The 12,633-nt window shown below is 33.3% G+C and overlaps 1 protein-coding gene across 1 annotated transcript; it reads left to right on the top strand.

Annotated features, from left to right (window-relative positions):
• The first annotated feature begins 666 nt into the window (after positions 1-666).
• Positions 667-2,457, top strand: LOC132273244 (1-aminocyclopropane-1-carboxylate oxidase 5-like). Its single transcript, XM_059774241.1, has 3 exons — positions 667-768; positions 1,066-1,292; positions 1,860-2,457. Exons 1-3 carry the CDS (start codon positions 667-669, stop codon positions 2,455-2,457), a joined length of 927 nt encoding a protein of 308 aa, XP_059630224.1.
• Positions 2,458-12,633: the final 10,176 nt, after the last annotated feature.

Genomic DNA, 12,633 nt, shown 5'->3' with positions numbered 1-12,633 from the left:
AAAATTTTACAACAAATGAACGTTACCAAATATGCTTCCAATTACTATTCAAAACACCCTAGAAACAAAATACTTGTTTTGTTTTGGATTAAAATAAAATATCAAAAACAAAATACATACCAAACAGGTTTAAGTAATTGAGTTGTTTACAGGGAAATAAAATAAAAGGTGGTATTATTTAATTTTGTATTGATTATTCATCTCAATATTGTATGCGGACCAAGCATAGAAGGTCCATTTGTGAGATAATGAGTAAATCAAGGGGCTCAAATCCAATGGATGAAATTCACACATCATATAGGTGGGCCCATCATTGTAGGGGTGCCACGTGGCAGATACCCAGATGGGATTTAACATACTATAGTGAATTGACAATAGGATGAATCATTACCCGAAGAAGAAAGTACGCTTCCGTTGTGGGTTGCCAATACCTCACAAAACATTTGACCTTTTAATTGTTAGTTAATCAATGTCACCGTCCATCACCTTACACTAACGGCTACTTTATATTAAATTTGGAAACCACAACATTAAGTTATGTATGGCGGGAAGAAATATGCCTATAAATAGTTTAGATTTATGCATGCTCTTCACCACCCCAAACACTAGTGACCAGCCAAAAAATACTATACTCTCCCTCTCTCCTGTACTTGCTTGTTCACTTCAATGGCGATCCCTGTGATTGATTTCTCAATGCTCAATGGAGAGGAGAGAGCCAAGGCAATGGCTCAGATCGCTAATGGCTGCGAAAAATGGGGATTCTTCCAGGTACATATCATTCACACACACACACACACACACACAATGATTTAATCATCACCATTTTGAAATGGAGGTCATAGACTCATACCTCAAATGCATCTACTCGAGCTCAAATCACACACACACACATTTCTAAGTCAAGTTCTAATCATATTGAAACAACAGACAGATACAGAAAATGTCCAGACATAAAAAAGTTGCCTATTTGAGCAAAAATAGATGCAAATATATTCACAAACTGATTCTTATGATAGAACTGGAAAGCATTTTAAGTAATTCTACATTTAACTTGACATGCTGCAGTTGGTGAACCATGGGATTCCGGTGGAGCTCCTCGAGAGGGTGAAGAAGGTGTGTTCCGAGTACTATAAGCTGGAAAGAGAAGAAGCTTTCAAGAGCTCGAGACCAGTGAACTTGTTGAACGATTTAGTGGAGAAGAAGAGCGATGACAAGTTGGAGAATGTGGACTGGGAGGATGTCTTCCTTCTGTCAGATGATAACGAGTGGCCATCCAAGACTCCTGGATTCAAGTAAGTATCTTGTAGTACTAAGAAAATAACCATCAATGTCGGTGTAATCTGAACTTTTCGTGTATATCATGGTGATTTGTCTCCCAGTTTCTCAGGAATGCTCTTGTTTGGTTGCCAAGAAAATAGATCAAGACTTCAAAGTAATATAAGTTTCACTTGGTCCTATCAGCAACCAGACAAAGCATGAATGAGTATAAGTCCTTTTCACAGAATGTAGTATTTTGTGAAAATTGTCCTCGTCAAAACAAAAACAAAAGTTGATCTTTCTATAAGAAAAATGTTTCAGAACATATATATACACATCCATATGAATTTGTGTGTGTATATATATTTCAGGTCCAAACTAATTCTCAAACATCACAGTGGCCAATTTCCCAAATCTTTGCCAGTTCAAAATTTGTGAACTGAAAACAATTGTCAATAGAAAACTTCAATTTCCAACAGGAAACTTTCAGAACTTCCACTCAATGTCTTCTGGCATTATCTAAAAAGGTAGTAGATTATGTAAAGGGAGAATGTGCATCCAAACATGAATGTCTGACTTGTGAATTTTTTTTACCAAAATAGGGAAACCATGGCAGAATACCGAGCTGAACTGAAGAAACTGGCAGAGAAGCTGATGGACGTGATGGATGAAAACTTGGGCTTACCAAAAGGATACACAAAAAAAGCTTTCAATGGTGAAGAAGAAGACAGTGCCTTCTTTGGCACTAAGGTGAGCCATTACCCACCATGCCCTCACCCTGAGATGGTGAACGCACTCCGAGCTCACACTGACGCTGGTGGTGTCATCTTGCTCTTCCAAGATGACCAGGTGAAAGGCCTTCAAATTATCAAAGACGGGGAATGGATTGATGTCCAGCCCGTGCCCAATGCTATTGTCATCAACACCGGTGACCAGATCGAGGTTTTGAGCAATGGGCGATACAAGAGTGTTTGGCACCGTGTTCTGGCCACCCCAGATGGCAATAGGAGATCGATTGCTTCCTTCTATAATCCATCATACAAAGCCACTATAGCTCCTGCACCAGAACTCATCGAAAAAGTGAATGAAGAGGTGGATCAAGCTTACCCGAAGTATGTCTTTGCCGACTATATGTCAGTTTATGCAGAGCAGAAGTTCCTCCCTAAAGAGCCAAGGTTCCAAGCTGTGAGGGCGGTGTAAGGAGCTAGAAAATGGAACTTCCTATTAAGATTCTCTTGTCGAATTATGGAGTTAGTGATGAAGCTTTGCCGAAATGGCAAAAGGCCATATTGGCTTTTCTCAAACTACACATGTAGAAGATAGAAAGCCTATAAGTGGGTGCTAGTGTGTTTGCTTTTGATGGTTGCTTTGCTTTTCCCTAAATTTCTATGTAATGTTAGATGATGCATTATCTGTAATTGATAAAGTTTAGTTTGTATCTTATTATCAGATAAATTTCACTTCTCAATACTATTAACTATGTGCTACTTCAAGCTTCAAATACTATATATAAGATAATTAAATTAGCTATTTGGAACCATTGCCTGAGTTTCTGAGCAGTTAAGTTCAACCTAAGAGTGTTTGCCTAAAGTTCTAACATGAACTGGTGAGAACCATATCAACTGAAGGGACTGCCGTGGCTAATCGTTTCAAAAAAAATAAAATAAAATAAAATAAAAAAACGGAGGATGAGACAGGACTTGTGACTTTGAACCACATTAGGGACATAGCTCTAACATTTTGATCTGTAGATGTTAGACACGTCTGAAACAACGTAGTTTTACGGTGCATTAATGCGAGTAGTGTCCATCCATACTTATATCTACCAAAAGGATTAAAATGACACACTTCACATGTGGCTCAAGAACAATGATACTGCTAAACTTCACCTAAAATCAGTTTTTCTCTCATAACTAAGTTCCTACTTCACCCCCTTTATTGTTTAAGCTGAATTAGTTTGAATTGAGGGAAAAGCATGTTTGTCCAAAAAATCTAGTAATTGAGATGAATAAGAGAGACATAATTAGATCGAAAGGAAATGTTTTATCAAGTCGTCAGTTCTCCACCTCATGAGGTGAAAATGTGTTTGTGTGACAGTTAACCGGAAGTGGTTTCATATATTGTAACGACCCACTCCACCACATGGTATGATATTGTCCGCTTTGGGCTTGAGCCCGCACGATTTTGCTCTTGGGTTTCACCCCAAAAGGTCTCATACCAATTGGAGGTGACACACTTACATATAAGCACTTCACCTTTCCTCTACCCAGGCGATGTGGGACTGTGCACCTATAGCTCACCAGTGTGGTAGCCTGACAGTGTCTCTCGCACCCGCCCACGGCACACCCGCCCATAAGGTCATCACAATAATGTAATACCCCGATAATTTTAAAAGATTTATTAATTAGGATTAATTATTTTATTTTATTTTTCAATGATTTATTTTATTTTATTGAGTGCTAGATTAATTATCTTATTTTAATTAAGTTATATTTCGTATGAATAAAACACATACATTGGAAACATGGATGAGTTGTTAATTAAAAGTATAAATATATATACATAAGGAGGCATGGTTGAGTTGTCAATATATAAATAAATATATTTATAATGGCATGGTTGATTTGCCAAAGTGTAATTATATTGTTGTGTGTTAGATGATTAAAATATCATCTATAGTTATTGTCTGTATAGGTTGGATTAGGATTAGATATTCTTAAATTAGAATAATCTAGTACTTACAGGTTAGTGTATTATCTTATGCATATTAATAAAATAATACTGGTGGAGACATGGATGATTTGTCAAAGCTTAGATTTTGCATATGTGATTTAAATAATTAAAATCATTATCGGATTTTGGGATTAAATATAATATTCCTTTTATTATAATTTATTGTTTAAATGATTAAACAATTGACTAGGATGGAGTTAAGCTTCAAGGAGTTTTCTTTTTAAAATAAATGGTAGATTAGTTTAGGAATGATTATTATTCTAATAATTATTTAATAGGTATGAAAATTTAATAAACCTATTAATGGATGTGATTAGTATAGTATATATAATTATATGTAGCTATGTATATCGTGCTTTATTAAAGTTAAAACTTTATTAGGTTTGGTTTTGATCAGAGATGATCTGCTTATTGGTTTTCAGAGGCCTGGTAGAGTGAACTTGCTCGTAGGGTTTAACCCACGATTTATTTTTCAGGTTATTAGAAGTTCCAAGTCTCAAGGTTGAGGATCCGCAACTGGAGGACTTAGCCATTCTTTCTATTTTATTTCAAAGTAGGATATTATTACTTCAGTATGTATTGATGAATTTCTGGATAGTGGATTTTGGTTAAGGGGTCCTTGAATTACAGGATTCCCGAGCTGTAACCATTGGAGAATTATTAATGGATTTATTATTTAATAGATTTTCCTTCAGCGAGTTATGTATTCTTTTTATTTTCTTTTTGTACTCTGTGCTTGTTTGAAATACTTTAATTGTTTTGATATCCCCTGATTTTGTGCGCGGACTTGATCAACCCGTGTTCCAAAATTAGGGGGTATTACAGTTGGTATCAGAGCACTCCAGGTTCAAGTGTCCCTAGGGTGTCTTTCGTTGTGTGACTTCCGCGTTGTGTACTCTTTTACTTAGAGCTTAAGTTTAGGATTCATTGTATTCTATATTCGGTCCGTTAGTGTGTCCTAATGGTAAATCATTGAGTCTTATCAGGAAAATGGTAAGACACCGATTTAGAAGGTATTGTTAAATCGTTGAGTCTTCCCCTAATTTTGAAGTATGGGTTTTATGGATTTATGCACCAATAAAATAATATGGAGGTATTTTAGGGACGGATTAACGGAATAGTTAAGTCCTACCTATTTATTTATGAATTGTATGGTTTAATACACCGGTATGGGACGGTGGCATTTCAGGGACGGATTAACCAAAGAAGTTAAGTCCTACCTATATATTTATAAGGGAACGGATTAACCATAGCGTTAAGTCCTACTTATTCGTGTCAGGTCAACGGAATAGTTGGATGGTATGCCATTGAATAAATATGGTTGGATAGTTTACTTTTATGTGGATATAATGGATTATATATATATATATATATATATATATACATACACACACACATATATGGGCCATGATATAAGCTTGAGTCTCAGGATCAGTGGTTAGGATGGAGGCGTATATTGCCGATTGAGATGGGTAGCTGGGTTTAAGGATGTGTGGGCTCTGGTAGAAGGAGGACTCATAACCACCTTTGTGTGCATTTTACATGAGATACCCACTATCCGGTTGAAACTGCTTTAGTCCAGTGAGAGTCTCTAGTGTGTACTTATATTTATCAATTATATAAATATGGAATTAGCTAATTACGTGATGTGTCTGCTAATAATGAATATGTGTGGATGGGTTAATTTCCACACGGATAAAAGGAATAATGAAATTTGAAATTAAATAATCAAAGTTTTTATTTCATGGATTTGTGAATTCCGAGGACGGAATTCCGTTTGTTAGGGGGGAAGAATGTAATACCCCGATAATTTTAAAAGATTTATTAATTAGGATTAATTATTTTATTTTATTTTTCAATGATTTATTTTATTTTATTGAGTGCTAGATTAATTATCTTATTTTAAGTAAGTTATATTTCGTGATTATGATGATGATTGATTGTTTGTGTGGTTGATTATTGATTGAATTATTGGTGTGTTGATTTTATTGGTATTATATGACTTAGTTGTAAATTCTTGTTTGTTTATGTGCTTCATTTAATTAGTTATTTTAATTTCTGTATTTAATTAATTATCTTATTTATTTAAATTAATTGGATTGGGCTTAAGGAAAGTTGGACCAAAAGATGTGGTCTTGGGCTTGTATGAAACCTTATTAGGTTAATTAATGAAGGTCCGTGGTTATTTAATTATTTAAATGATCACTTTTGTATCAATTATATATATATATATATATATATATATATATATATATATATAATTATATATAAATATAATTAATTAATAATTGTTATGGAAAGATATATATATAGATATATATTTATTGATATTTATAAGTATATATGATTTAATTAACTAATGAGTTAATTATGGAAGGAATATATATTTATATATATATATATGTTTATAGATATAAATTATTTAAAGATTATTATTTTAATTCATAATACTAGTTGGAATAGGATTTGGAATTTAAGGTGTATAAAAATACACATAAGGCTTTAGGGTTAAAGGTTTTACACGTTAGAAAAATAAAACAGACAGAGAGAGAGGAAGAAGAAGGGCTGAAAAGGAGGAGGTCGGATCTGAAAAGGAGGACGTCGGAATTGGAAGAGATAATTAAAGCTTAAAGCGTCGGTTTCGTTTCGAAACCTTCAGGCAAGTTCTTCTCTAATTTTCCTCTTAGAACCCATAAGGATTTCACCTTGAGTATCAATATTTTAATTAAATTATTAATTTAAATCATGGTTAGAATGGATTAAAAAAAAAAAAAACATTAACTTAAATTTATTTGATTAAATTATGTTTAGATCAGATTATTTAAAAGTATGAATTATGATTTATTTTTAGTTTTGAATTATTAGATTTTAATTGTATATATAGATGTTGTATATATATATTTTAAAATCAATTTATAGGTTGATCTATAATTCAAGAGGGTAAAGATGGTTTCTGGAATTTTTGGTATTTTTCTGAAATTTTTTGGTATTTTTATATATTTTTCTGGAATTTATTAGATTTCCTTTCCTATTATTTATTTGGAAAATTGTGTATAAATAAATAAATATATATACTGTTTATGTAATCTGGGTTACGGCGCATGAAAGAGGGGGCTGTAATCCAGTGAGGCGCGACTTATGGTACAAGGGTGAGTGCGCTGATGTAGACCATAGGATTAGTTTAATATAATTGGATTGATTCGATGTGGTGGACGTCCATGGGATTCAATGCACCACTGATCTATGCCCTTGGTGTAGTCTTGTCAACAGAAAAGAGATCTGGTGCACCGCGGCGCATGGAGTTCTGTGCGTCTGCGCTTTGGGACCGTTGACTTGGTCTAGTCAACTGAATTATCATTCGGTGTGGTCGCGCTCACAGTAGCAATTGAGCTCAACGTATTGTGTTGCTTGTTTTGTTACTTGAAATTGAAACGGTCATAACTTAGTCATCTTAAATCCAAATTAGGTCATTCTTGAGCTCAAATTTAACGATTTTTCGTCCTCTTTCCAATGGTACTGATTTCGTTATCGAATTCCCATCATACTAGGAGATATTTATGTTTTAGTGGAACAGTGTCGAAAAATGATTTACCGAGATGGAGTATTTATGGGAAACTATTTCTGACGAGATTTAGTAACATTTAAATTAAGTAAATATAATTAAATTAATATATTGTTATGGAAGGAAATATATATATATATAATATTATTTATATATATGTATATATGGTTTAATTGTTTAGGATAAGGATGGATGTATGTGTGTATATATATATATATGATTTAAAGAATCAAATATTATTATGGATGGTATTATACATATTTACATATTATATAATATATGTGTGTGTGTCTATATATATATCATTTAAGATAATTAATATAAATTATTCTTATTTGGTATATTTGGATAGGCTGGTTATTAAAGTAATGTTATGATTATGAAATGCATGACATTAGTCTATGTGTGATTTAGTTCATCATTAAGTTAAAAGTTGGTACATGGTTGAATTGTAGGCATGGATGAGTTGCCAGAGGCTTAAATATATAGCCTAAATATTTGTATGAATAAAACACATACATTGGAAACATGGATGAGTTGTTAATTAAAAGTATAAATATATATACATAAGGAGGCATGGTTGAGTTGTCAATATATAAATAAATATATTTATAATGGCATGGTTGATTTGCCAAAGTGTAATTATATTGTTGTGTGTTAGATGATTAAAATATCATCTATAGTTATTGTCTGTATAGGTTGGATTAGGATTAGATATTCTTAAATTAGAATAATCTAGTACTTACAGGTTAGTGTATTATCTTATGCATATTAATAAAATAATACTGGTGGAGACATGGATGATTTGTCAAAGCTTAGATTTTGCATATGTGATTTAAATAATTAAAATCATTATCGGATTTTGGGATTAAATATAATATTCCTTTTATTATAATTTATTGTTTAAATGATTAAACAATTGACTAGGATGGAGTTAAGCTTCAAGGAGTTTTCTTTTTAAAATAAATGGTAGATTGGTTTAGGAATGATTATTATTCTAATAATTATTTAATAGGTATGAAAATTTAATAAACCTATTAATGGATGTGATTAGTATAGTATATATAATTATATGTAGCTATGTATATCGTGCTTTATTAAAGTTAAAACTTTATTAGGTTTGGTTTTGATCAGAGATGATCTGCTTATTGGTTTTCAGAGGCCTGGTAGAGTGAACTTGCTCGTAGGGTTTAACCCACGATTTATTTTTCAGGTTATTAGAAGTTCCAAGTCTCAAGGTTGAGGATCCGCAACTGGAGGACTTAGCCATTCTTTCCATTTTATTTCAAAGTAGGATATTATTACTTCAGTATGTATTGATGAATTTCTGGATAGTGGATTTTGGTTAAGGGGTCCTTGAATTACAGGATTCCCGAACTGTAACCATTGGAGAATTATTAATGGATTTATTATTTAATAGATTTTCCTTCAGCGAGTTATTTATTCTTTTTATTTTCTTTTTGTACTCTGTGCTTGTTTGAAATACTTTAATTATTTTGATATCCCCTGATTTTGTGCGCGGACTTGATCAACCCGTGTTCCAAAATTAGGGGGTATTACATATATAATATTCTGAACACGGCTCGATCCCTCTTTGATGAGGTTGACTGTCGACTGCCCTACCAACAGGATCAGCAACCAGTTACACCCTCAAGTATATGGGAAAATCTTGGAGACTTGCTAGAAATTTCAATATTTGATAAGTTTACGTACCATAAATGTACTATAAGTTATTCTTTTGAGCAATGAATCGCAACTACTTTTATCTTTTTTTCATTCTGTTTTTATAATTTCAAGTCCATAGACTCAAGAGCAGTTGATGCGGACAGTTGAACCAACCAACACCTAATCCTTCTGTCCAGTTTTGAACTTGTTTTGACAAGGGCTGCAATTGCAGAGGGTACCCCACCCCTGCTTTTTCAAGTATCATAGTTACAACTACAAAACAGTTTACCGGTTATTCTAATTTCATTTTGGGAGAAGATAATGTAAGGATTGAAATTGCTTCGATCTATATCTTCGACCTAGTGACCAACTTTTACTATCATTTAGTGGTACAAATTACTTCTTTCCATATTTACCTCTTCTAATTTTCACCTGATTATTGAACATGGGTGTAATTCTTGGATGTGTTTTTCATTTTCTTTTGTTTTTTATAATAACTGGTGTTGAATTTTAATCAAAATTTAGATCCTTCCAGCTTTTCATCGAGCAGGTACTCATTTTGGGCATCTGATTAATACTTTATACATTCTAACGAAAGATTAAATAGTTCCTTCGCCAAGGGTTTTAATTTTATTCAGGAGTAGAATTATTCTGCATTCAAGGAGTATCACAAGAGTTTAGATAAAAATTTCAGTTGTCTCGATTCAAAGAAGAAAAGCATAATTTATTGGTGAGCATTGAGCTTTTTCCTTCATGTTTCCGGTACTTACAAATTTATCTTTCAATTTTCTGTTGCTTCCAAACATGACCTTAACAATTATATATTTGTATTTGATAAGTTTACATACCATAAATGTACCATAAGTTATTCTTTTGAGCAATTAATCGCAACTACTCCTATCTTGTTTTCATTCTGTATTTAAAATTTCAAGTCCATAGACTCAGAAGCAGTTGGTGCAGACGGTTGAACCAACCAACACCTAATCCTATCCCTTTCTGTCTAGTTTTGCACATGTTTTGACAAGGGCTGCAATTTCTATGATATATCTAGAAAAAAAGAGAGTAAAAAACTTAAAACAAATCAGTGGAAAATTGATTCCCACTGAGCAACCTGTGGAGAAAAACTAAATTGCAAATCAGTGGGAAGTGAATTTTTCAGAAACAAAGCACTCGCAAGTTGTTTCTCATCTGTAGGGGAGTTCCCTAAGACTAATGATGTCAGTTGTCTGGATTCAAAGAAGAAAAGCCTAATTTATGGGTGAGCATTGAGCTTTTTCCTAAATGTTTCTGGTACTCACAAATTTATCTTTCAGTTTTCTGTTGCTTCCCAAAAAGACTTTCAGATATTTTATGTTTTTTTAATTTCTTTTTCTCTCTATTTCTATTCCTAAAAAGACCTAATATGTAATTTACATTTAAAATAAACAAGAAAGGATAGTGAGAAGACAAGCAAGTGCAATTTATGTATTAAATCCATAAAAAGTGTAAGATTAAACCTTTCATATAATGAATCACTGTATACAATTACATTTTGAAATATGCGAAAATTGAAGAATAAAGAGGGGGAAAAAAAAGGAAAAGAAATGGCCGACCCTACCTTAATACAAGGGAGCCAATGTGGAGAATGAAAAATATACTCTCTATAAGCTGGATCATCTGTAATTCTTTTAACTTAAAATATGTACAGTAATTTACACGGACCTCAGATTAGTATGAAACTGGTTTTCAGAGGACTCAAAGGGCCTTCTGATCTAGGCTCTCATTCCAATTCGGGCAGCAAACCAAGCTATGTAACCAATCGTCCGTTTGGTCAGACTTATTGACCCTGGGAAGTCGATGCTGGCTCATAGATATACGGACGGAATCTCCTCTTAAGAGTTGTTGTCTTCTCTTCCCATCAAACGAGACCGATGCATTACTCCGTGCATCCTCTGGAATCTGTTCAGATACAAAATATTTTTTTAGAACAGCCAAAAGTGAAGGATAATGTTGACAACCAAACAATTAAAGAGATGAAGTTTTTGGAGGAGACAGGGAGTATATAAGACAATACTTTCAGCATTTCACTGTAAGCAAATTGATTTGAAAGTTTGAATTATTCATGTTACATGATGTGACAAAAATACCTTTCAAGTAAAGATAAAATTAAAGGAAGAGATTCAAAGTTATGCAATAGATATTAACTTTATCAAGATAAAGCTGGAAAGGAATATGAGGAATTTGAAGGCAGGTTTAGTCATGGTATCTACATTCATTAATGAAATCCAACCATCATAACCATGTATATGAAGTAATTTGAGCTCATAAAATTTTTTGGGCCTCTATTCTGAATATTTGAGAAGAAATACTCAACATAAAATAATGCATAAAAATATTTCAATTTTACAACATCCTCTCTCATATTCTGTAACATTATGCCATAAACAAAGAGGAAGCTGAAGCATTTAAAACTTAATAAGTATGAGCAAGCATAAAAAGCACTTACCAGGCGTACCTAAGATCCAAAAAAGTATTCGAAAACAATGTTCAAGACCAACTTAGATGTCCTAGATATGATACTTCTGTCAAGATTTTTTGTGGAACCAAAGAAAGTGGCAAGAAGCCATCGCTTCTCATCTCCAGTCTCCACCTCTGAAAGCCTAGACCCTTTGCAAACTACTAGAACATGCTGTTTCAGCCGTGACGACAACATATTTCATGAAAAGGCAAATATTTTTATAGCATTCTCCCTCTCAATTTGATTGTTTGAAAACGAGGGTATAGCAATCGTGTTCAAGGCAGGTTCCACCTATCATGTCAAGTAAATTTAGGTATCTGGGTAATGGCAAGTCCAAGAAACCTGGGAAATAAAAGATTTCACATATCATGTTAAATAAATTTAGGTACCTGGGTAGTGGCGAGTCCAGGAAACATGGGAAATAAAAGAAACACTACCATGAAATTTCTTACGAATTCATGCTTACAAAATTCAGATCTCCAGTTTTTCTCATAATAAAATACCAATTTGTACCTTTTTTACAGAGGCCAAATCTTCGGGAAATATTTAGATTGCACCACGTACTTAAAAAAAATAAATAAATAAAAAGCAATAAAAGCGCAATATCCGACCAGATTTACAATGAGTAAATACAAGGAATTATTATGCATTTGAACAGGCAATAGAAATTACTCACAAATAAGACTTGCATTGTCTTGATCCACCCGTTGATTTCCCAGCAGTACTATTCGGTGCAATTCTAAGATCCAAGTATCGGCAAGCAACCCTCATGAAGTGCCATCTAGTCTTCCATCTACCGACTTGAAACCTAACCGGACCATAAATCATCAAATGGAACGTTACAGTCCCATATTTTCACTCCTGATTGATTCCATTCGTGACCCACCCTAGGAATCTGTTCTCTCTCACACACAGCAGA

This window comes from Cornus florida, unplaced genomic scaffold, assembly GCF_030987335.1.
Source record: "Cornus florida cultivar Cherokee Brave unplaced genomic scaffold, ASM3098733v1 CherokeeBrave_3.0.0_Hap2_Chr09, whole genome shotgun sequence".
NCBI classification, from domain to species: domain Eukaryota; kingdom Viridiplantae; phylum Streptophyta; class Magnoliopsida; order Cornales; family Cornaceae; genus Cornus; species Cornus florida.
The sequence above is the reverse complement of the archived record's forward strand: the minus strand, read 5'-3'. Positions and strand labels throughout refer to the sequence as shown.

Bases quoted from the DNA above. Each gene is read 5' to 3' on its own strand.
- LOC132273244 (XM_059774241.1), top strand. From the start codon at position 667: ATGGCGATCCCTGTGATTGATTTCTCAATGCTCAATGGAGAGGAGAGA. The intron at 769-1,065 runs GTACATATCATT...GACATGCTGCAG, and splicing joins AAAAATGGGGATTCTTCCAG to TTGGTGAACCATGGGATTCC. The intron at 1,293-1,859 runs GTAAGTATCTTG...TTACCAAAATAG, and splicing joins TCCAAGACTCCTGGATTCAA to GGAAACCATGGCAGAATACC.